Raw genomic sequence first — 26221 nt, 5'->3', positions numbered from 1 at the left:
AAGACAGGTAAGTCTAACAAATGAGGACTGAGACCTCTACAACAGGGTTTTTACGCCTGAAAGCAGGTGCATGATTTAACAAGCAGGTTGTCAGTCTAGATTTTAAGCGCAGATGGAGAAAAAGCGCAGAATTTTTGTAATGAGATGAAAAGCAGAAATAGAGAGTGGCTTGACCCCTTGTGAAGGGACGATCCCCGTGCACGACGGGGTCGGCAGAGATCAACTTGAAGTAAGGGAGAAACAACGTGCTGGCTGACGAGGACAGACAACAAATGACAAACGGCAAGACTTTGTAGATGAAAAGGTGCTCAACAGAATAAAGTGAGAGGCGTGTGCGCAGTGGCCCAGTGGGCACTCGCCATGCAGTTGGAATATTGCGAGAAGGCCAGACTTGCTGACTTTCAGTAGGCGGGTGACTAACTGCTTTGTGAGGCACGGAAAAAAGGAATTAGATGCATAAGTGATCCTAGACTGAATTATTGCTATATACCATAGGCGGGGGGGGGGGGGGAGGGGCAGTGATTGACAGTGCTCGTCCATGACACCAGAGCTGTCCCACAGTAACAGACACTTTGCGTACAACTTGCTCGACATGCGGTTGCCAAGAGAGTTGGTCATCCACAAGGACTCCAAGATACTTATCTGTTGTGGTGACTGACAGACGGATATCGTTGCAACGAGAGAGCTTAGAAGCTCAGGGCCCTACGCTATGCTTTTTTGCCTTGATGACCTAGACAAAAAAAGCATAGGGATGTTATGAATTCTTATAAATTTCTACTTTTTGTTTTTAGACATAACCTGGGATTCGAACCCGCACTATCGCCCTGCATGTATCCCCCGATACACTTCGCATACATAATAATTCTTCCAAGTTGCTTCACGTTATGATCTTGTATTTGAAAGCCCTATTTGAATATGCATTGTGGCCAGCCGTCTTTGATTGTCCGGTACGGTACGGGACAGGTACGGGACAGGTACGGGACAGGTACGGTCGAGGGTAATACGACACCATCTACCGCCTTGATGACGGCAAAAAAAAGAATAGGGATGTTATAAAATTTTCAATTTTCCTATTTTTTGTCAGGCATTACCCGGGATTCGAACCCGCACTATCGCCCTACATGCATTTCCCCATACACTTCGCATTCATACTCATTCTTCCAAGTTGCTTCACGTTATGATTTTGCGTTTGAAAGCCCTATTTGAATATTGCGGCCAGCTGTATGTGGCCAGCTGTGTTTGATTGTACGGTACGGTTCGGGAGAGATACGGGATAGCGCCAGGCGTGACACAAACACACAAACAAACACCAAATTAAAGCTGTGTGGACCCTGGCTAGTGCCGGACGTTACTGAAGTAACAACGTCTTCTGCATAGCTACGGGTATAAAACACCAGGCATTGCACTGGGACGACCACAGAGCTGGATGAACAACACTTGCGTTTTGGTGGAGTTCAGATCAAGTCCAATACTGCACAGCCAATCAGCAAGTTTCGAGACAGCACTCGAGAGAACATTGCACACAAGATGTTTATCCGAGTTAGAGAAGTGGAGGACAATGTCATCAGCAAACTCGTGGTGACTTAATTGCATTGGCAGCATGGCAGACAGCGCACTCGTGACAAATAGCAATGGTCCAAGTACACTGCCTTGGCTTGAGGAACACCTCTGGAGCAATCCACACAGGGGGGGGGGGGCGATAGAATATCAGCCACCTTTATTTGCTGCCTCCGATTATTCAGGTAACTCGTGAACCAGGACAGAACAGTGCCCCCAATGCCATGTTGATGAAGTACTGTGATGAGACGCTGATGAAGTGCTGTGATGAGACGCTGGTGTTGAACTCTGTCAAAGACTTTTGACATGTCCACCATAATCACACCAGTATGCTGGCGCTGAGATCGTGCCAAGAGCCAGCGATTCACTGCAAGAACCAGAGCATCTTCCGTTGAGTGGGACTTGCGGTAGGCAAACTGGGATGCCGGTAGCAGGTGGTGGTCCTGGAGATGGGCCATGATCTGCTTCTTGACACAGTGCTCTAGAAGACGAGACACAATGGTCAGCAAAGCGGCTGGCCGATAGTTTCCTGCGACTGCAGTGTCCCCGCTCTTGAACAAAGGGCTAGCATATGACAGTTTGAAGCATGCGGGTACAGTACGACTTGAGAGTGACATATTAATGATTCTAGCAAGATGAGGAGCAAGAATACTGGCACAGCACTGCAAAACAATACCAGGAATGCAGTCACTGCCACTACCACTCTGCTTAGTTGTGGATATCGCCCACCTCAGCGGCCAGTGGCCTATTGGAGTGACTTTGAACACGCCCTGGATCAAGCATGTGCTGACCGCCTACAGAGTACAGTTCTTTTGAGAGACTTCAACGTCGACTTCAGTATTCCGTCTACGCCCTCTGCATAACCCCTACAAAACATACTTGCACGGTTCAACCTCTGCAACTATGTGGTATCGCCAACTCGCGTTACAGCACAGACGCAGTCGATGATTGACCTACTGCACTCCACTTGAGGGTCCATGTGAGACAGTATAATCTCGATATCAGTGATCACTTTGCTGTTTGGCTCACATACGTACACCAACATCCTGCAGGACGAAAGGAGAGATAGTGATCAGAAGGCGCCGCCTGCACAAAATTAACTGGCCCAATTTCAATCAGGACCTGGCAGCAAGGCTGAGTACTACCAATGCCCATAGTGATGATGACATGGCCTCAGACTTTATTGCAGGAATTCATGATGTGCTGGACCGGCACGCCCCTCTGGTTGCAACCGGGAAGAAGGACAAGCGGCCATGCCCATGGCTCACGCCTGAGCTGGTACAACTGGTCCGGGAACGCAATCATGGCGGCTTCATCCCTTGTGTATGCAAGACCGTGGTAATGAGGAGCGTCGAGCTGCTCACCGTACAGCACGTGCAGCTGCCAGGAAGCTGGATAGATCTCTCTGGAACTCCTATTTCATCCGCCAGGGTGTCACATCCAATCAGCGACAGCTATGGGCCATTATGAACAATATTACCGGCCGGAAGACACAGCGGCAAACTCCAGAGGCGCCCATCGAAACCCTGAGTACTTTCTTCGGTGAGATTGTGCATGATCCAGCCCAACCAGCTGCACTTCAGTCGCCCCATGGCCCCTTACAACAAACAGCTTTGACGTCCTTTCAACCTGTCAGTGTGCAAGACGTTGAGCAATGTCTGGCCTGCATCAACCCGCACAAACCTCGAAACACCCTGACCAAATTCTCCCCACAGAATTTCCAAATCCTGGCATTCCAGGTCCAGCCTCCGTCGTACCTGTAGTGATTTGTGCCAGTATAGAGCTATACACCACCTCCCTGCACCACTGAACACTGAACGGTCTTTCCTGAACATCTTGTAGTTTGGGTATGCATTTCTCCATCAGATGTGGTTGGTTTCAGCCAGGTTTCTGCCAAGGCAAGGACATGAAGTGCACTTCTCTGACCTTGCGCTGAATGCTACATACATTCAGGAATGACACCGTTAGCTCATCATCACAAGTGTTGGCTGATCTCATTGATTGGAATTCAACGCTTCACTGCTGCCTGGCTGTGTATCAGCTCCACCATTGTCGTGACGCGGATATTTCTCGAAATCCCAGTTCCTGCTGTAAACTCGTCTAGGCCAGAAGCGCTGACTTTTTATCAGAGGGATGTAACTGTTTGTCATATGACAATCCTTGCGCAGCAGGTCGTGGCATCATCGTCGTCATCATTATCAACATCATCGCCGGCAACATTGTCCGTTCGGAATATTTTGCATTTCTTGACATTGGCAGTTAGCCCAGCAGCTTTGCATCGCTGCTCCACGAATGTCGTCAATCCTTCATCCGTCGACTCGCCTGCCCCACGTACACTACACCGTTCTTTTCCGTAGGCTTCTTTGGAGTGACAAACTGCCACGATCCATCATCTGAATCTGACATGTCTTCGAATTTGGTCAGAGATTGCAGCACTCTGTTGCTGTCAGCACGACTTGACTGCATTTGAATTTTCGTTTTGGCTGGGACCGGGGCACGCTGACTCTGGTCAGCACGTAGATCTACGGCCAATAGGCCCTCAACCTCTACATCGAGGTCAGAGTTTGAACTTGATCGTACGATCGTGGAGCTGCTGGAGGTTGTACGGTCTTTGCTGTTGTTGTTGCCTCCACTCTTCTGAGCTGCTGTGCTCTTACGTTTCTTCTTCGCGCCTGCACTGGCAATGGCGGCCGAGCTGGTTGATGTTGACTCAACGGAAAGCGAAGTAGCATTGGTGATCATTAGCGTCAGAGATTGTACTTGTTAAAAGTCAACAGGTCTATGCGAACCTTAAGCCTCTTCTCCCTGTCTTCCACTGCGCTTCGTTTGGCTTGGAACAAAATCTCTGAGCTGGGCAATGGAAGTTTGAGATCATGACTCCGGCATTGAGCCAACAGTTGGATCATGATCGCCAAATTGGTCTTGGACATCTACAGTGATCACTCCTGAGCTCATCATTGCACAGTCTAGCCACAATGGACTCACCTTACCAAAAATACACCACTGAAAACTAGAGCGAAAAAACTCTCTACACAAAAAACTCTCCACTGCACTCCAGGGTGACTTTGTATACAAAGTGTAGACTGGTTGTTGCGTGCACAGCAAATCAGACTTACATTTAGCTTTGGCCTTAGGCTTGATGGTGATTGTACTGCTGTCCTCGCTCCTGGGTACTGCAGTGCTAGCAGGTACTGCAGTGCTTTCAGGTACTGTAGTGTTTGCAGGGGCCATGGTGGTGTTTTCAGGGGCCATGGTGGTGGGAGCTACACTTACATCTACAAGAAAAGAAAATACATAACGTGTACATGCACACATACACACACGCACGCACACACACACGCACACACACACACACACACACACATACACATGCACACACACACGCACACACACCACGCACACACACACACACACACACACACACACACACACACACACACAGATTGGATTTTGGAAACTTTCAGAGTATTTGAGAGCATGACTCCGGAATTGAGCCAACAGTTGGATCAGCTGAGAAGAAGTTTTGAGGCTGCCTGCAGTTTCATAGTATTTACACAACTGGGTGAACTCACCCATTCCACAATTCTCTGCAAATCTGAACCATTCCATTATAATACAACGTTTCGGCACTTGGCCATCGTCAGGTAATAACAATGAATACCGTGGAAGCCGCAAAAGAGCATTATATATATATACGCAGAGTATAGCGCCAAAAAAAGATGCGAATTATGTCACCTAGTATGCAGAAGGGGGGTGGGGGGAGGGGACAGAGAGAGAGAAGGTGCAACTAGCACATCACGGAGAAGAAGCAGCAGAAGGCAGTTGGATCAGGATCGCCAAATTGGTCTTGGACACTTACACTGATCACTCCTGAGCTCATCAATGCACAGTCTAGCCACAATGGGCTCACCTTACCAAAATACACCACTGAAAGGTAGAGCAAAAAACACTCTACGCAAAAAACTCTCCACTGCACTCCAGGGTGACTTTGTATACAAAGTGGAGACTGGTTGTTGCGTGCACAGCAAATCGGACTTACAGTTTGCTTTGGGCGTAGGCTTGATGTCGATTGTACTGCTGTCCTTGATCCTGGGTACTGCTGTGCTTGCAGGTGCCATGGTGGTGGAAGCTACACTTACATCTACAAAAAAAAGAAACAAAACATTACATGTACACACACACGTATACACACTCATACACACACACACACACACACACACACACACACACACACACACACACACACACACACACGTATACACACTCATACACACACACACACACACACACACACATACGCACACACACGCACACACACACACACACACACACACACACACACACACACACACACACACACACACACACACCGTAATGAATATCTATGCATGACTGTAGACGCCACTCTGCCCTGTTACTACTAGTATTCTGTACTCGCATAGTAATCTAGCCATGGTGTCTTTGTTGCGTAGGTCTATGCGGTTGCGCATGTAGCCAAATTCCCGGATGTGTCGTGTAGCGGTTTGCACATGCATATGTAGCATGGTGTCCCGTGTGTTGCGGCTGCTGGCACAAGTACGACTGCAGCTGAGTTTTTGTTGTTGTTCCTTCTTCTGGTTAGTTCGAGTTTCCGTTGCTTGTGTCCATTTTGCTAATCTCTCCTTTTCCAATATCATGCATAAACTGTACTATTGAGAGTTGCTGTCGGGTGAGAGTAGCTGTGCTTCGGGGGGACGAGGGTTCCACAACAACACACACACACACACACACACACACACACACACACACATGGAATGAATTTTGGAAACTTTGATAGCATTTGAGAGCATGACTCTGGCATTGAGCCAACAGTTGGATCAGGATCGCCAAAGTGGTCTTGGACACTTGTGCAATTACTTTTGCCTAACTCATAATCAAACTGCTTGAAACGTTTTTGCAATACAATGATCTAGCCAATCAATGGAAAAAACATATCCATCAGTTCTAATAACATGCATGAAGAGCTAGGAAAAAAAGCATAGCGTAGGGCCTGGAGCTTCCAAGCTCTCTCGTTATTATTGTTAGAAATCATGGAGAGCCATGAAGGCGACTAGACGGACATTGTACGCGAAGGGAATATCAAGCAGACGAAGGGGAGGTTTCCTGTTACGCCATAAGCTCTGGCCATAGCATCTCTAGCGATACTGAAGTAAACATTGATCCATTGATAAATTTGGACCGGGATAAAAGGAATTTCAAATTTGGACTTTGTTGTAATTCAACGTTCTGCACACGATAGGAACTAAGGCACTCACAAAATACAATGGGTAATAGGTTTATCCATTACTTTACCGTAGTATAGTAGAAGACTGGAGAGTCCTTAGACTCGAGCGGAATGAATGAAAATGATAGCCAGCCCAGGTTATATGCGCTCCAAGCTTTTGGTGCAACCGGATGCAAAGTTAGCGTATAGCGCATGCGGACTTTAGATCTCTAGATGTACGCTAAAGAGTGGCGTGCAGTTTTAGAGCAGCGAACACAATTACTATTCTAGAGATGTACACAGAGTGCATGCGTCAAATTCAGTTTGAGAAGGGTTGCGTGTGAGCGACATGCAAATAAATTATGAGCGAAGACTTTGTAAACAACAGCCTTCGCTTGCAGCAGGAAGATAACTAATGTTCGTAAACATGAAGTATTATCATACCTTGCAAGAAAGGTGTCTCGGAGTGACCTAGACCTGGAGAAGTCAGGTAAGTGATTTTATGTACTTGCACAACATATTACTATCGCAAATATTTGAAGCATGCTCGAGAATTATTGAATTATCTACTACTATAACAGTCGTGTATTTTGTACTCGTTCTTACCTGGAGTGACGGTAAGCAGGAAGGCCTGAGTGCTGCTGCCACGACTATTACCACCAACGCAGCTGTACTCTCCGGTCAGGTTGTTAGCACCGATAGTGAATGAAAGAGTAGATGTTGCACTGGTGTTAGTGACCTGGACACATGGACACATTACAAGCATGCCGAATTCAGGCAACGTAACACCAGACAACATGAATATGATGACGAAGCGTCTCAGGTGCTTGCTGCAACTAGTACTCAATACCATAACAAGGGCAGAGCGTACTACACAAGGCAGAACAACAGAGACCAATACTTTTCTCGTGAATCCAAGTTTCGGGTTCAACAACACACTCACCAGACGAATATAATGTTGCATTCAATCAGTGAGCACGGCTTTGCTTTATCTCCAAGGTCATACCAAGAGTACATACCCCACCCACCCCCAGAGTGTGCAACTCCCACAAACCATGCTGTCCCGACCCATAGTCGAGTTGCACACACTTGGGGGTTATGTACTCCTGGTCATACATGTACTGCCCTTTCTATCACTCGACAGAGCAGAGGACAGTAGGAGTAGGGGTAGGGTGATTTGGGGGGGGGGGGGCAATGTAACCCTTCATAGTTAGGTACCTGAATCTCAATGACGCGTGAGCAGCACCAGCATTCGGCCCTGTACAGATTTCCCATCATCCACCACACTGCAACCGCGCTCTCCAGCCGCCCTCCACACGTTGCCATAGCATCGTTCTACGCAGGCATGTGCATTTTGATTTTAAAGACCAGCACCAGCAAAACGACACATCCGTTGCTACTGGATTCCATCATACAGCTGCTTCAAGCATAAACCTCTCGTCAGTGAAGGTTAGAATCTCCTGTCAAAAAAAATCACCGTACTAGTCCACCGTCAGACAAACCATGACTTACGGAAGTCACCACAGTGAACATGCCAGACGAGCGTTTAAGCACGGAGCGGGAAGCCAATGTCCAGGAAATGCCATTGCGAGCAAATCCGGTGAAAAGGCACGTCATGGTGATAGCAGTGCCGACTGGGAACTTCTGAGTAGCGGGTGTGTCCGGGGATACACGGGATGTCAGAGCCACTGTACCAACACAACAGTTTGTGTGCGTGTGTGTGGGTGGGTGTGAGAGAGGGGGAGAGAGAGAGAGAGAGAGAGAGAGAGAGAGAGAGAGAGAGAGAGAGAGAGAGAGAGAGAGAGAGAGAGAGAGAGAGAGAGAGAGAGAGAGAGAGAGAGAGAGAGAGAGAGAGAGAGAGAGAGAGAGAGAGAGAGAGAGAGAGAGAGAGAGAGAGAGAGAGAGAGAGGGAGGGAGAGTGAGAGAGACAGAAAGAGTGAGAGAGAGAGAGAGAGTGAGTGAGAGTGAGAGAGAGAGAGAGAGTGAGTGAGTGAGAGAGAGAGAGATAGACAACAGTGAGAAGTGAATACATCAAAAGCATAATGTACACACCCACACCCACACACATGTATGCACATACACGAGCACGCACGCACGCACACAAATGTGCACAAACACACACGTGTGCAGCATGTGTACAAGCACACACAAGTACACACACACACACATTATTATAATGCAGACACGCACACACATGCAACCCATGTACACACAATAAAGCCAAGAACAACTGGCATACCATCGCAGTTCCTGTCCGATGACTGCAGTTGCTTGTCTGGGCAAGTACATGTGTGTTGTCCAGCAATAGTGTTGTCGTCCAAGCACTCTGCCTCTGGCACGCAGTCATGCTGTCCTGTTGAACACTGGTTCATATCTGTATGCAGAAAATATAGAATGACATCATTATGACTGTAGATGACATCATAGAGATTTTGAATTTACTACAAAGTAGCAAGAGAACTAGAGCGTGCAAACTCCGCAGCTAGTCTGATCCACTGCAAAATATTTTTATTTGCTGATGCCACCTTTACCAGGACGCACGATGCACATCGCACAAAGTTCACGCAGAGCATACGCTGAGCGCCGACCCGCGAGTTTCCGTCTCTGTCACTTTCAAAACAAAGACTAACTTTTCGCCCGCTTCTGTAGCTTTTTATCGTACAGTTGCGCTCGGTGAAATCCAACCCACATTTGGCACCCTCATTTGAACGGCATGGCCCTTGACGCCGTGGAAATGGCACGAATGCGGCTGGACGTACACATGTACGAATACAATGATGTAATCGGAACTGGTCCAGGACGCCAGTTTTGGTCGGATTTCACCGAGCCCAACTGTACTAGTAGTGAGGTTTAGTGAAACCTGGCAAGGTTCCAGCGGCAAGGTTCCAGCGGCAAGGTTTCAGCGGCAAGGTTCCAGCGGCAAGGTTCCAGCGGCAAGGTTTCAGCGGCAAGGTTCCAGCGGCAAGGTTCCAGCGGCAAGGTTCCAGCGGCAAGGTTCCAGCGGCAAGGTTCCAGCGGCAAGGTTCCAGCGGCAAGGTTCAAGCGGCAAGGTTCCAGCGGCAAGGTTCCAGCGGCAAGGTTCCAGCGGCAAGGTTTCAGCGGCAAGGTTCCAGCGGCAAGGTTCCAGCGGCAAGGTTTCAGCGGCAAGGTTCCAGCGGCAAGGTTCCAGCGGCAAGGTTCCAGCGGCAAGGTTCCAGCGGCAAGGTTCCAGCGGCAAGGTTCAAGCGGCAAGGTTCCAGCGGCAAGGTTCCAGCGGCAAGGTTCCAGCGGCAAGGTTCCAGCGGTAAGGTTCCAGTGGCAAGGCTCCAGCGGCAAGGTTCCAGCGGCAAGGTTCCAGCGGCAAGGTTCCAGCGGCAAGGTTCCAGCGGCAAGGTTCCAGCCACAAGGTTCAAGCGGCAAGGTTCCAGCGGCAAGGTTCCAGCGGCAAGGTTTCAGCGGCAAGGTTCCAGCGGCAAGGTTCCAGCGGCAAGGTTTTAGCGGCAAGGTTCCAGCGGCAAGGTTCCAGCGGCAAGGTTCCAGCGGCAAGGTTCCAGTGGCAAGGTTCCAGCGGTAAGGTTCCAGTGGCAAGGTTCCAGCGGCAAGGTTCCAGCGGCAAGGTTCCAGCGGCAAGGTTCCAGCGGCAAGGTTCCAGCGGCAAGGTTCCAGCGGCAAGGTTCCAGCGGCAAGGTTCCAGCGGTAAGGTTCCAGTGGCAAGGTTCAAGCGGCAAGGTTCCAGCGGCAAGGTTCCAGCGGCAAGGTTCCAGCGGTAAGGTTCCAGTGGCAAGGTTCCAGCGGCAAGGTTCCAGCGGCAAGGTTCCAGCGGCAAGGTTCCAGCGGCAAGGTTCCTGCGGCAAGGTTCCAGTGGCAAGGTTCCAGCGGCAAGGTTCCAGCGGCCACAGACTGCCTCCAACAGTATTACTCATGATCTCGAAAAAGGGCCGATGGGCCAAACCCAACGGAGCTACAAAACACTTTCGTTGACATTTTCATTGGCCCTGGTCTGAAAGGCTATGTGATTTTCTCAACATGTGCTAGCGACCGGGCAGAAAAGGAGGACAAACACACAAGGATGTGTGTGTGTGTGTGAGAAAGAGAGAGAGAGAGAGAGAGAGAGAGAGAGAGAGAGAGAGAGAGAAAGAAAGAAGAGAGAGAGAGAGAGAGAGAGAGAGAGAGAGAGAGAGAGAGAAAGAGAGAGAGAGCAAGAGAGGGCAATAGAGCAAGAGAGAGAATGCGGAAACTCACCATAGCAACCTCCATGTGCGCTAATACCCGGTCCCTGGAATCCACGCTTACAACCACACGTATAGCTTCCTCTGGTGTTGGTGCAGGTTGCATATTTATGGTCACAGTCATTCAACTGAGCATCTTGACACTCGTCCACATCTGCAGAAATACATCCCAATCAAAAGAGTAACCTTTCTTGAGAGACAGCAGCAATGAACACAACGATACACCACAACAGCTGCCTTAATGTTTCGTGCCGAAACCAAAGTCGGCGGAGTGGTAGCGAGATTTCAGCCAAGTATTTATTCGTAAAACAAGCCTGCCTTCCTCTTCTCCAAACTCTCTGAAACTGTACTAGTACAAGTACAGTGTATGTGCAAATAAGTTGACAATGGTAGGAATGGTAGGAATGGTAGGAATGGTAGGAATGGTAGGAATGGTAGGAATGGTAGGAATGGTAGGAATGGTAGGAATGGTAGGAATGGTAGGAATGGTAGGAATGGTAGGAATGGTAGGAATGGTAGGAATGGTAGGAATGGTAGGAATGGTAGGAATGGTAGGAATGGTAGGAATGGTAGGAATGGTAGGAATGGTAGGAATGGTAGGAATGGTAGGAAAGTGAATACGGTTGTCACGCAGAGCTTCATGGCACATCGGACAAGGCTCTGCCTGCTTCATGTGTGGAGCACTGTCGCAGGTCAAAGCCACCTGTGCACCTGTGCTTGGCATACAGCTAGACCAACACAGCATAAGAGAACAAATATTGCGACTGGGTCAGCACAGTGCCCAGATGCATAGCCCGTATGGGCACGGGGGGCAAATGCCCGCCCCTGAAAAGTTCGACCTAGGTTCAGCATGCACATAATGCCCAGGATGACATGCACCAACCATCCTAGGGTACATGGATGATACAGCTGCCATGCACCCCTCCCCCGCCCCCTAAGAGGGGGACCAGCTACGCCCCTGCTGCCCACATGTACTTACCGACACAGCTTTTATTAAAGGTAAAAAGAAAAAGACCTATAGTAATTTTTTCTTCAGACTTTTCCCGTTTGTCTCTTTCCCTCAAACCAGTTAATACCTATAGTAAAATGAATTAAATATTATATCCGTAAAAAAAAACTTACCGACACAGCTGTTGTTTCCAGTACCAGTATATCCCACTGCACAAGGACAGTGATAGGAGGCAAGCTGATCCTGGCAAGTGCTGATTGTGGGTGCGCACACCGCAACACCCTCCGCGCACTCGTCCATTGGCACACAGGACAAGTTGGAAGAACCGCCGTCGCGGAAACCGCTTGCGCATGCTCCGCATCGGTAGCCCAGTGACGGGGCGGGCTCGTCCGAGCATTGCCGCAGTCCACCGCAGGGCTGCGACAGGCAAGCGTCGATATCGCCCTCGCAAATACGGCCAGTTTGACCTGAACCAGTACAAACGAGCAGAATAAATCAAGTAAGCGAACAATGGCAAGTACATGTATAGAAAAGCATGCCAAGGTGACCACCTGTCCAGGAAGACCACTGAAACCAGGAGCAAGGGATGCTATTTCCAGTCCAATGACAGGGCCGGCAGAGCCGCTCCGGTCGGTCCGGCCATGGCCGGACCAGCTTTTCGGCCACCTACGATTTTTGGTCTGCTTGACAGCTATGGCTTCTTCCAGCGAAGTATCTGCGCCAGAAGTGCCAGTCCACCCAACCACTTCCTTCGTGTTCCCTCGGCGGGAATTTCATCCGGATGTGGTATGATGGCTCTGTGGGCATGGCCGGACCAATCAACAATTGCTTCCGACCGACCGAGCACCCCTGACACACAACAAAGCGGAACGTAGCAGCGCGAAAGACACCCGGCAGCGATACTAACCTATCAATGACGAATAGCTGCCTCCCGAAGATTGAGATGTAAGCATGATGATGATGATGCTCGTTGTGTTCAACTGCACTTTGCGTTCCTTTTTATATTGAGTTCCAGTGCACTTTGTGTTCATTTTCCTCTCTTTTTTCATTCTAATTGAATTTTGATGTATTGCGTTTTGCTTGCCCGTACAAGAGGCTGTTCAAATGATGAGGATGCTGATGATGATGATGATGATGTGACTCACCCACTACGCCATGCCATAAAAGTCAAAGTCCACACAGAAATGTCAGTCTAAATCCATTTGTTCACCCTTCCTGCCGGGCTGTTAGTTTGTTAGCATAGTACTTATTTCTTCATTTTCACAAAACATACTTCAAATGTCATTTCATTTATGAAGCCCATGGCTTTATACTCGAATATACCTCCATGACTTTAAAAGTGGGAACATACGGTAATAAGGCGGCGTGGAGACAAGAAACCCAATAAACCCAATATCGACAAAAACGAGAGAGCTTGGAAGCTCAGGGCCCTACGCTATGCTTTTTTGCCTTGATGACCTAGACAAAAAAAAGCATAGGGATGTTATAAATTCTTTAAAAAATTCCTTTTTTTAAGACATAACCTGGGATTCGAACCCGCACTATCGCGCGCCCTGCATTCATCCCCCGACGCACTTCGCATACATACTAATTCTTCCAAGTTGTTTCACATTGTGATCTTGCATTTGAAAGCCCTATTTGAGTTATATGCATTGTGGCCAGCCGTCTTTGATGGCACGGTACGGTAGGGGATAGGGACGGGACAGGTACGATCGAGGGTAATACGACACCGTCTCCCGTACCGTACCGTACCATCAAACACAGCTGGCCACATACAGCTTCCCGCAATATTCAAATAGGGCTTTCAAACGCAAGATAATAATGTAACGCAACTTGGAAGAATGGGTATGAATGCGAAGTGTATGGGGGAATGCATGTAGGGCGATAGTGCGGGTTCGAATCCCAGGATATGCCTGAAAAAAAGGAGAATTGAAAAATTTATAACATCCTATGCTTTTTTGCCGTCAGATACGGATAGCGCCAGGCGTGACACAAACAAACAAACACACAAACAAACACCAAATTAAAGCTGTGTGGACCCTGGCTAGCGCCAGACGTTACTGAAGTAACGTCTTCTGCATAGCTACGGGAATAAAGTGAGCGCACTCATACCACGACACCAATGGAACAACTTTAAAAAATCCTCTTCAAATCCTTTCATATTGTTTCGTTGGTATCGTGGAATGAGGGTGCTCACTTTATTTTTATCGATATAACAGGTTCTAGGAATCATTGTTGTATCATTTGTTATAGCTACGTACGATGATCGCCTTGCTATAAATAATTCTATCATAAAACTTTCCTTTGCTGACTATGTATAATAATAATGAAGCACCCGAATTGATGTCATCTCTCACCTGGCAAGCATGCAGTACATGTAAGTAGAGTGAAGGGTGTTGAGACAGCAGTGATGGCTGGTGCAGCGCTGCACTCTCCGAAACAGCTGCAGAGGGTGATTGGCACGGTAACGATGGATGCCTGGTTGGCCGAGTCAACGGCACGCACGCGCAGCACAATATTGCTGCTCGGCTGACGCTGGCTGGGAGTCCAGCTAAACACCAATCCAGACTGCGGGGAGTAAGCCGACACCAGATCACCAGGGACAATCCCGCTGGAGGTGGCCACTTCGATAACCGAGATGTTAAGAGTGAGCGCGGCAGCAGCACGAACAGTCACGTTGCTGGTTACATTGAAGTTAGCATTGAGGACATCAGTAGACAATGTTATCAGTGGTGGACTGTGAGCTGAAAGAAAACAAGTCACGGCACACAAGTCGAGTTAATCGTATTCTTGTGCAAGCTGACGGGAAGGTCCGACTTCAATTCAAGCCCGAGCAATATACAGTCAAACCTCGTTAGGACGAACTTCAAGGGACTGAACAAATTTGTTTGTCTTATCGGGAGTTCTTCTTATCCAGGTAAGTACAATGACACAGTGCATAGAATCACGACTGTGTCGAAAGTTCGTACAACGCACTGATTGATTTGTTCAAAACACGCTTGAAAACAATTTGCATTGTACGTACAATATGACCTCGACTATTGAAAAAAAGAAGAAGAAAAAAGGCAGCCAGCGCACGCGCACGCTCGTGGACCGAAAGTTCGTACTACATGTACATGACCACACTGACTTTGTTCAAATCACACTTGAAAATAGTTCGTCTTCGCGAAAGTTCGCTGTACAGAAGTTCGTCGTAAACGAATAATTTTGACTTGAATTGATGCCTGGCCAACCATAGGATTGGCCTTAGTTCGTACTAATGGAAAGTTCGCCTTATCAGTGTTCGTCCTAACGAGGTTTGACTGTAGCTTGCAGCCTATATCCGTCATATCTTCTGAAAATCGTAGTCCAGTTGCTGTCTGATGATCAGATAAAACCGTGAGAAACGCTTTGATTCCTTTCAAGTGTGCGTCAAAGCAATTTTGTATATGTATGTATGTTGACACAAACCAGCCTGAAGTTCAATCTTGAAGTTGGATCCGTAGTGAAAACAAGAATCTTCACAGGGTCCAGGCTATGAAACAAGAGAATCGCGGTGCTACTATCCATAACGCCTCAAAAACGCATTCTGATTCATATGTACACAGAATACACAACACAATAGTCCTGGAAAGCTTCACGTTGTTGCACTGTGACAAAATTGTGTGCATGTCCATGTGTACATACTGTTAGAATACATTCATCTTTTATTGAGAGGCTAGCCATAATGGTTAGGTGAGAAGGCAGACATGCCCGTGTATCTGGTGAAGTAAAAAAAAAAACAACTAAAAACAACAACAACAACAAGACCCAAGCGCACAAGAGTGTGTGTACATACCCACGGCAATGGAGGATTGCTGAAGAGCTTTCTTCGTCACGAGGGTAGATGTGGCCAGTGTGGTGCTGCCAGTTGCGATGAAGTCGGCCAGGCAAGCGAAGTCCCCATTGCAAGTGGCGTTTGCCTCGCTGCTGATGTGCAGCACGTCGACAACAGCCTGGTTGGGCACCACGCCAGCTGGATTGTATGTTGCATAGGTGGTGGCGTCATCGTAGGTGAACACATCATGGTCTGGCTGAACTTGCACTGTTTGTTATGACAGACAGACGGACACAGATGGACACGGACATACAGGCAGGAAGACATGCAGGCAGACAGACATGCAGGCAGACAGACATGCAGGCAGACAGACATGCAGGCAGACAGGCATGCGGGCAGGCAGACATGCAGGCAGACAGACATGCAGGCAGGAAGACATGCAGACAGACAGACAGACAGGCAGACCGGCAGACAGGCAGACAGACATGCAGGCAGGCAGGCAGACAGGCAGACAGACATGCAGGCAGGCAGGCAGACCGGCAGACAGGCAGACAGACATGCAGGCAGGCAGGCAGGCAGACACAGATGGACACGGACAGACAGACAGACATACAGACAGACAGACAGACCAACACACAGACATACGAGCGCAGGTACAGCGTCAGTGCACGGGACAGATGCAAACAAGAATGCAAGTAACTCCCAGGAATGCACAATTGATAATGAGCAGCTGCCTCGACCCATTTTCGGAAATACGTCAATTTTCATGATGCGACCAGCTCTATGCATCCATTCTCTATGCACAAGATTGAAAAATGGAAAAAGGAATAAGAAAAGTGAATTTGAAGCCAGGGATTCCTGGGACACAAAATCGAAATAAATGGCGGGGTACATGTGGACAATGTGCCAACAAGGCGGACAGAATGGAGCTGACCTGTCCATTGTACATCTGAATTTGGCGCAAAAATGGCATTAGAAGTTGCACGACTTGGTGAAAACACCGCAGAACATGGGATATGGTTAGGACAGCATTTCATGGCCAGCTAGTTGTACAGTTTTTTTAGAAGTGCGGAAAAAAACTTACGAGTTGCCGCTGCAGCCAGAACACTTGCCAAGTTGCTCAGATCAACGCTGGGACGAGACATGTTGAGAAGACCATCCACGGTGGAGAAGGGATCATGCGCCACTGTGCAACGAACACATACAAACATCAGTTCGCATCTTGAAATGCACGTGAAGGCATGCACCCATGCACCGTGTGCTGGCGTAAGTACAACTGAGGCCGGAGGACACGAGGTGAGGGCAGCTAAGCGCTGAAACCTCCACAACTCTGAGTTCGCCAGCATGAAAAACAGGCATGCAGCAGAAACATCAATAAATACTGTGGTGTCTTGTATTAAAGCCTGGCTCGTATGGAAGCCTGTTTTTGAATACAAGCCGGATTTTCAAGATACACTGGCAGATAAGCCTGATTTTAGTGTTGACACGCCGCACAGAAATACATGTACCTGGTTTGAATAGATGCCTAACTCTGACATCGGCTTCTACAGGCATAAGCCCGGCTTTAATACGCGACGTGACGGTCATCAAACTCCAAAAAAGCGTATACACTGCTATCAGACATGCTCTACCAGAACATGTTCTTGTTACATTGCAGTGGAGCGCAGCAGCAACCAACCTTGGAAGGCCAAGAAGAGGACAGGTGCTTGCTGAACGGAGACTTGCACACTGCTTGAGCCGTACGACATCACAAGACTGCCGCTGTGCAGTCTGAAATAGGTATGGTTGCCGGCGCGGATACTCTGCACCAGCTGATCATCTCCGACAATGGCAAGGGTGTTGTTGCTGTATGCAAACACCTCCACGCTCAGATTCTGCTGCAACTTACTGATCCCTGTGGTGAGCCAAAGAACACGAAGCACACGGACAAGCAGATGTTAATGGGATCTTGCTCAGCGAACATGTGTGAACATCTTGAGATCTCAGGGTGGCCAGCCGCTTCATACAGTGTTCTCTCGTCCTAGGCACCAACTATGAGAACTCGCACTTGCATGCTGTGTAGCTGTGTGAGATAATAGCCAGCTTGATGAGCAAGAAACCTAATGAGCCGTGATGATCTCTGCCCAAGTTGGCTGAAATCTGGTCAGGCCCAATTCATGCAGCACTTTACTGTGCTCTTCACCAAATCAATGTCAAAAATTGCCGTTTAGTGACACAGCAAGCACACACATATATACACACACACACACACGCACACGCACACACGCACACACACACACACATGCTCACACCTAAGACCTTGAACTTGCCCATTGCCGTGGGCAATGATAGCGAAAGGACTAAATCGGCGGCAACCGGCAGAAAGGTTCGTGGCGCTTGAGATCGGGGGGCACACACACACACAAATACACAGACACACAAACAAACACACACACAGACACACACACAGACAGGCAGACACACACACATACACACACGCAGAAGAAAACATTGATCAGCTTACAGAGGTTGATGGCTATGCGGGTGATAGACGTGAAGTTGAGTGCATTAACCGGCGCCACTTCGTGACGGGTGAAAATGGAGAAATTGTACGCTGCTGGTGTGGCAAACCTTGCCATCAGATACTCGCCAATGCCATGGAAATCAAAGTCCTCGCCCTTGAAGTTGGTCAAGTGAGGGTCACCAAATCCAGAAGCTGTGGACAAAGTGGACAGAGCAGACCATATGGGATTAATACGTAGCAGGTAGCAACCAAACTTTTCCAAAACTTCAGTTTGTGTTTGATAGGACAGTTTTTATCGGCTATAGAGTGACCGGATATGTATAGATTATAGACCGGTTAGGAGGTCTATATATCCTGTATAGACCAACTATGAGGTCTATAATATATTTATCGTGTTCTCCACGCAATAGTTTCTCTTCATATACGACATATCCTTGTAATTCTAATATTTATAATATACTATAGCCTATACCGCATTGTACGGCATTGCAGGATCAAGGACATTGTTTAAACTAAGTTCAGCATCGGTAGCACAGTGGCTGGGTGGTAAGGAAGAGTGACTGAGATTCACATGGTTGTGGGTTCGAATCCCATCTTGTGTATTTCTGCTTTCTTCAAAAATTTATTTTTCTAAGTTGGAGAGAAAATTTCTTAGTCCAAGAAGTTCTAAGGGGTCAAATATAAGTAGTCAAATATATTAGGGAGGTTCCGGAGTACGATTTTTCGTGCCAAAATCCGTGGAGGCTCTACGGATTTTTTATACGTTGTTTTCGAGCAGTGAAAAGTTCCGGGGTACGGAACTTATGTGTTTGCCGTCATTGCCTAGGTTACGATCGCAAACACGTCACATTCCCCCGCTATGCCTTTTTATTTTGAAAATTTGTACCGAAATCAAAACTTCCCGCGAAAAATCGATGTTTCTCGTACCAAATTTGTATGCGAAAAATCTTTCTGCACCCGATGACGCAAAATCTCCACACGAAACATGGTTCGTATGAAAGCCAGTCCACACGGATTCTCCGTGCAGAAAAATCGTATGGAGCACGCCTGGAAAAAATCCGTAGTGCCCACACGGATTTTGGCACGGAAAATCGTACCCCGGAACCTCTCTATTGTGTATTTGACTAAGCAGTCAAATACGCGATATATTTGACCGCTTTGGTATCAGGGAAATTAGTGGGGTCAAATACTAAGAAGGCGATAAAAGAATTTATCACTCTTCTATATCGACCTCCACTCGTGATCCTTGACTGGTCCTATATTACCCATATCGCCGCAATATCGACCGCTTATATCGACCGCTTGTATCGACCGCTTAGGCATTGTAATCTTTCGACTTTGGAGGGACTTAGAATCTTTCTCTCCACTTCAAAAAGAAAAATTGAAAGAAAGAAGACAAAGGAAGAGAACAAGCAGGATTTGACCTCACAACAGTACGAATCTCAAGCAACCCCTTATACCACCCAGCCACTGTGCTGCAGATGCTGAACTCTGTTGTACTTACAGTCTTGTACCCAAAATAGGCAACATCCTATGTACACTATAGTACTAATGCTATACTAAAAAGGTTAAAAATAGCTCCTAAAGGTTCAAATTTTGGGGTTATGGCAAAGGAATCGTGATAAATAGGATATTGACCTCGACTTCGGTCCATATGGGAAATATAGACCTCGTCTTGGTCAATATCCTATACTTATCACTCTTCTATATCGACCTCCACCAATTCTCGTGATCCTTGACTGGTCCTATATTACCCATATCGCCGCAATATCGACCGCTTATATCGACCGCTTGTATCGACCACTTGTATCGACCACTTGTATCGACCACTTAGGCATTGTAATCTTTCGATTTTGGAGGGACTTAGAATTTTTCTCTCCACTTCAAAAATAAAAATTGAAAGAAAGAAGACAAAGGAAGAGAACAAGCAGGATTCGAACTCACAACAGTATGAATCTCAAGCAACCCCTTATACCACCCAGCCATTGTGCTGCAGATGCTGAACTCTGTTGTTCTTAAAGTCTTGTACCCAAAATAGGCAACATCCTATGTACACTATAGTACAAATGCTATACTAAAAAGGTTAAAATAGCTCCTAAAGGTTCAAATTTTGGGGTTATGGCAAAGGAATCGTGATAAATAGGATATTGACCAAGACGAGGTCTATATGGGAAATATAGGCCGAGTAAAAGACCGAGGTTCGCCGAGGTCTTTTACATACATATCGGCTACAGTGATATTGGTACGAGATATCGAAGGCAATACGTATTTTATCCGGTAAAAATATCACTATAACCAATATTATCGGATGTAATGATATATCAGATATTATAATGGCAACAAAGAATCAAAACATGCATAACATACTATATTATTATCGGCTATAGTGATAACTTTAAAATACATGTAGCAATAATAATCAAAGGCCCTATTTTTTTTACTTTCTTCACGTTACTGATTTTTATAGTGATAACGTTACATGTACATAACAGAATTTTTTATGGAAATGCGGGCACTGTCAACTATGCAGCATGTTCATTTTTGTCAAAACACCCTGCTGGAAGTATTTCCTTGCCTTTCATGTGTCGATCGAGAAAAAAATCGATCGTATCGCATAATAGTGATGCATGGGTTATAGTGTTAAAATCACGGAAATCAAAAGGGTACGCTATAGCCGATACAGACTGGATGTCATTACATCGAACTCTGCGTACATGCTTACAAATGTTCAGCCGCTGCGGTTCGCCCCGGAACCAATCCCGTAACCAGAACTTAGCCCTGAACACTAACGGTATTGCGTTGTATGAAGTAGGTAAATAGATCACAGTCTTAGGCTGCCTACAGCCGAGTTTCATGCAAGCCGTGAATTTTTTTAGTCTACAAAGAGAGTGAAGCAACAGCAGCAGCAGCAGCAGTTCATCGTTACCTTGAGACAGCGCCACTCTGTTTGTGGTGGCTCTGGGCGAGCGGCGCTTGCCAAAGAACTCGTTCAGAACGCCTCCCTGCTGGCAGTAGGCCAGGATGGAAGCATCGGTGACTTGGTATGTCTCGTATGCCTGAAGGGCACCACTATCAACCAGAAGTCCGTCACTGCCATAGCAGCAGACCTGACAACACAAAGCAAAAACACACACACACACACACACAAAACAAACATGGGTTGTAAGCATGAAACACACGATACTCACTCTTTAGACAGGGGCGGGGGGCAACTCATTCAGCAAGCAGAGCCGGGCACAGGCAATACACTTGATCAGTTTGCGAGAACTGTGGCAATAGGCCCAGCGAGAAGGTAGATTTTGCCTGTGCTTCTGGTGAAGTAAAATACTCCTAAACAAACAAACAACACAATAGGACCAGCAGTACCAAGATACAACACAAGGCAAGCAGGCAGCTAGCTCACGCATGGCTTACCGAAGAAGCCTGGTAGCGTGATCCATTGGAGACCGGGGTTGACCTGTAGCAGAGATAGTTGCCAGACACTGCAGGCTGTCGCTCAAAGATGCCGAGTACAGAAGCCGTTGCATGCTCTGCCGGGCACTGGAGGAGATTGGCGGTGGACTGGAGGTAGGACGGAGTCTCCACAAGGGCACGGCATTTCTTGATGCCGCGAAGACGCTGGCTGCAGCCCGGTGTTAGCCTGATGACTAGCTGACGTGCTACGCTGGCTGGGCTGAAGTAGCGCTCGATGTTGCCAGTCGCGGGACGCCATGCAGACACCACAGCCTTGGGGTTACCCAGCCAGCTGACACCATACTTGGGGTAGAAGAACAGGGCGAATGTCTGACACTCGTCACCAATGATGGCTGCCTGGAATGTGTTGCGCTGAAGCGGAAACAGGACAAACATATAGACAGTAATATTATTTTTCGTCATGCGCGCGCGCTCGCACACACACACGCAAACACACACACACACTTGCACACACACACACACACACACACACACACACACACACACACACACACACACACACACACACACACACACTTACACACACACACACTTACACGCACACACTTACACACACACACCCACACTTACACACACACACACACATATACACACACAACCACACTTACACACACGCACCTTGACCTTGACAAACAGCTGCCGTTAAAGGGCTAAGCTGCCCTCATGAGGAGAGAAACAAAGGGGTAGCATCACGGCCTCGCGGCAGAACACCCGGCCTCATGCCGCTGCAGATCCTGCAATCTGCGATATCTCTCGCCGCACGCACAGCAGAACTTGAACTCAAGATGCTCCTTCGCTGTTGGTCGCCTGCCACGCTCGCAATTGTGCCGTTCAAATCCACCAGCAGATCGAAAGCACCGGTTACATGACGGGCAGTGGAATGGGCAACTATAGACGCACACACACACACACACACACACACACACACACACACACCATTGGACCATTGGACGCCCATCGCCGGAGGCGATGATAGCGATGCTACAGCAGAAGCCATGGCAGCTTGTGCTGGGATTGCACCATTCAACAGCTTGCAAGGCTGAAGAATTGACCGCCACTATTCAGCCTGGTCTACACCACACAGCTATGAAGTGGCTTTTTCTGGCCAGTAAATCCCTACACACACACACACACACACACACACACACACACACACACACACACTTACACACACACACACACACACACACTCACACACACACACACACACTTACACACACACACACTTACACACACACACACGCACTTACTTGTACTTTCTGGTTCTGTTGCTCACTGCCAAAACTGGTCACGTGGGTCTCCCCGGGAGAGGGGAGAGAGACTCAAAAGGAATCTTGGAAAGATGATTCAATTGGCTATTGAACCGCCCAACGGCCGACACCCCCGAAATCCCCAAAACGCTGGGTGGACTTGAAAATGATCGCACTTATGGGCTCACCACACCTCAGTAAGTGGGTGAGGACAAGGTTCAGAAAAAGGATTGACGGCATCAGGGTATCCGTCCCGCACTTACACACACACACACACACACACACACACACACACACACACACACACACACACACACACACACACACACACACAAACACACACATCCACGCACGCGCGCACACACACACACACACACACACACACACACACACACACACACAAACGCACATACACATGCACACACATACACATACACACATGTACACACACACACACACACACACGCACACATATATACACACACACACACCTTGAACCTTGAATGTGCCCATTGCCGACGGCAATGATAGAGAAGGGACTATCCGCTAGCTTTGCAGTACGGAGCGTGGCGCTTGAGATCTCCGGGACGACAGCAGACCTTTCCACATGTGCAGCGGAAGCCAGAGTCAGGATCAGGAGGAGCACGGGCGGGAGGACGACGATGAGCAATCTGCCTCCAGGCAGAGCGATCCTGGGCAGCATCAAACCAGCAGTCAGAAGGCACAGGGGGCTGATGGAGCGGAGATCATCCACGATGACGTCACGCCACCGCTTGCGTGGACCATGGCGAGGGTGTGTTGCAGGGAGCTTCCCAAACAAAACTCGCTTTGGCATACGATCGTCGTTCATCCGGCCAACATGGCCAAGCCAACACAGTCGATATTCCCGGATGATGTCCGCGACGTCACAGTCAATGCCGAGGGTTCGGGCAATGGTAATGGAGGTGACGCGGTTGTCCCACTGGTCCCGCCTGGATACGCCAACGATGATGCGAACACACTGGTGATAAAAGGTATTGAGAGAGCGCAGGTCCGGTGCCTTCGGCGTCCACGTCTCTGCTCCGTACAGGAGGGTCGTCAGCACATGGGTGATGTACACGCGGCGCCGACAGAGGAGAGATAACGACCGATTCTCAAACACCGGGACACGGGAACTGCCGAACACACTCAAAGCCTTGGCGAGACGGGACTGAACATCATGCGAATACTGCCCGTCCCGATGGATGACGCTGCCAAGGTACGTAAAACTGTCAACGGCCTCGATGGTGCTCTCACCAAGAGACACCGGCTCATTCATGGGCGAATTGACAGTCATGCATTTGGTCTTCGATAGACTGACCGTGAGGCCCCACCGCGCTGCACACAAAATAAACAAATCAGTGCACCGATCAAAAATCGGCGTAGTGGTGGCATACACTGCAGCATCGTCCGCAAACTGGGACTCTGTGACGACATCACGTTGCAGGCGGGACTTGGCAGTGCGGTCTCCAACCAACTTTCGGCCAACTCGGTAGTGCAGCTCAACACCAGCGTCCGGGCACATGGAGCGCCAATACCCAACGACTGCAGAGAAATACAAGTTAAATAAGCCGGGTGCCAAAGTACAACCCTGGCGCAGACCGTTGTTGACGTTAATGGCAGCAGTGACACCACCCTCAATGCGGACCTTCACCTCCATCGACTCGTGCAAGGACTTGATGATACTGAGCATCCTTGGGGGGACACCAAACTTCTGGAGCAAACACCACAGCGCTGGACGGGGATCGAGTTGTATGACTTTCGCAAATCGACAAAGAGAGCATACAACGCCGAGTCATGTTTGTAAGATTCCTCGATCAATTGCCTGGCAACAAAGATCATGTCTGCACACCCTCCGCCCTTGCGAAAACCAGACTGTGACTCGGGAAGCATCTTCTTCAAGATTGTCTGCAGCCGGTTCTGAAGAATCCGCGCAAACAACTTACCAACAACATCCAAAAGGCTGATACGCCTCCAGTTGTCACAAACTTTCAAGTTGCCTTTCTTAGGTATTGGAACAACGATGGCATCCCGCCACTCAGCCACAACCGATGCCTCATCCCACACCGAATGCATGAGTTGAACTAGGCGATCATGGAGCTCCTCACCACCCGAGATAATCATTTTGGGAAGGATACCTGATTCCCCACCGAACTTTCCAACCTTCATGGAGCGCATCGCCGCAAGCATCTCTGCCTTCGTCGGGGATCATCCAGCTCGGTCTGAAGTGGCTCATCCGGGATAGCTGTCAAGACAGCTGGATCGTACTGGCTCTCGACATTCCAAAGTGCCTGAAAAACCGATTCCGGATACCATCGGAGTCCGTCAGGAGTACACCATCCTCATGCAGCACTGATGTTTCATGCTTGGGCTGTCGACCTGCGTGGAGGGTCTGCAACTTCCGGATGCAACGCCACTGAGATCCACCGCCAATCTCAGACCTCTCCGCCTCCTGCGATACAGACTCAATCCACTTTTCCTTGGTCTCCCGAACAGCCCGCGCCACAGCTCGCTGCTTCTGGCGGAGGCTCCTCATCGCTGATCGCGTGCCCTTCGGCAGCATCTCGTTGTTGGCTTGGTTCTTGGCATCGATCAATGGCCGCAGTACATCAATATTCTTTAGGAACCAGTCCGGCTGGATCCTCTTCCTTTCCCCAAGGACTTGCTCAGAAACCTTACACACACAATCCCGCAACGTTGACCATTCCTCATTGGCGCCTGACTGCCGGGGCCGTTGCTGTAGGCCGGTGGACATACGATCTCGAAACTTCTCACGAATATCATCCCTTGTCAACTCCTCCACAGCAGCCACGGCCTTTCGTCTTCCAGATGTAGGCGTGCGAGCTCGGCGCGGCTGAGCAGCACTGATACGAAGCTTGATGCGAACCATGAAATGATCGGTGAAACAATTGGCACCGCGCATAACGGAAACATCATGACAATGCCAATGCTGAGACTGCCGCATGAGCACCATGTCGATAAGATGTGGGAGCCTGGTGGCGGGGTGAGTCCATGTACCACGCTGATGGTGAGGCTTTCGATACCGCGTGTTCATAATGGACAGCTGGTTTGTAGCACACCACATCAGCAGCCGTTCTCCTGCTGCATTACACTGCCCAAGGCCATACCTGCCACGAACATCAGACCACATAATTATCACCAGAATCAGGCTGAACACCCACACGCACGCGCGTTGAAATCTCCCAGAACAATTTGAATGTCAT

At 48.6% G+C, this 26221-nt stretch overlaps 1 protein-coding gene across 1 annotated transcript in view; it reads right to left on the bottom strand.

The window, feature by feature from the left end:
* Positions 1–3855: 3855 nt before the first annotated feature.
* Positions 3856–26221, bottom strand: part of LOC135827888 (sushi, von Willebrand factor type A, EGF and pentraxin domain-containing protein 1-like) — a 132213-nt gene continuing 109847 nt past the window's right edge. Inside the window, exons 25-39 of the mRNA XM_065340324.1 lie at positions 21670–22080; positions 21182–21362; positions 18256–18447; positions 17431–17646; positions 16837–16938; positions 15774–16019; positions 14314–14700; positions 12130–12423; positions 11021–11161; positions 9039–9173; positions 8312–8487; positions 7406–7538; positions 5597–5698; positions 4674–4832; positions 3856–4316 (exon numbers count right to left, since the gene is read on the bottom strand). Coding sequence (XP_065196396.1) covers positions 3856–4316; positions 4674–4832; positions 5597–5698; positions 7406–7538; positions 8312–8487; positions 9039–9173; positions 11021–11161; positions 12130–12423; positions 14314–14700; positions 15774–16019; positions 16837–16938; positions 17431–17646; positions 18256–18447; positions 21182–21362; positions 21670–22080 — 3336 coding nt within the window. The remainder of the gene's footprint in view (positions 4317–4673; positions 4833–5596; positions 5699–7405; positions 7539–8311; positions 8488–9038; positions 9174–11020; positions 11162–12129; positions 12424–14313; positions 14701–15773; positions 16020–16836; positions 16939–17430; positions 17647–18255; positions 18448–21181; positions 21363–21669; positions 22081–26221) is intronic.

This window comes from Sycon ciliatum, chromosome 12, assembly GCF_964019385.1.
Source record: "Sycon ciliatum chromosome 12, ocSycCili1.1, whole genome shotgun sequence".
Classification (NCBI taxonomy): domain Eukaryota; kingdom Metazoa; phylum Porifera; class Calcarea; order Leucosolenida; family Sycettidae; genus Sycon; species Sycon ciliatum.
The sequence above is the reverse complement of the archived record's forward strand: the minus strand, read 5'-3'. Positions and strand labels throughout refer to the sequence as shown.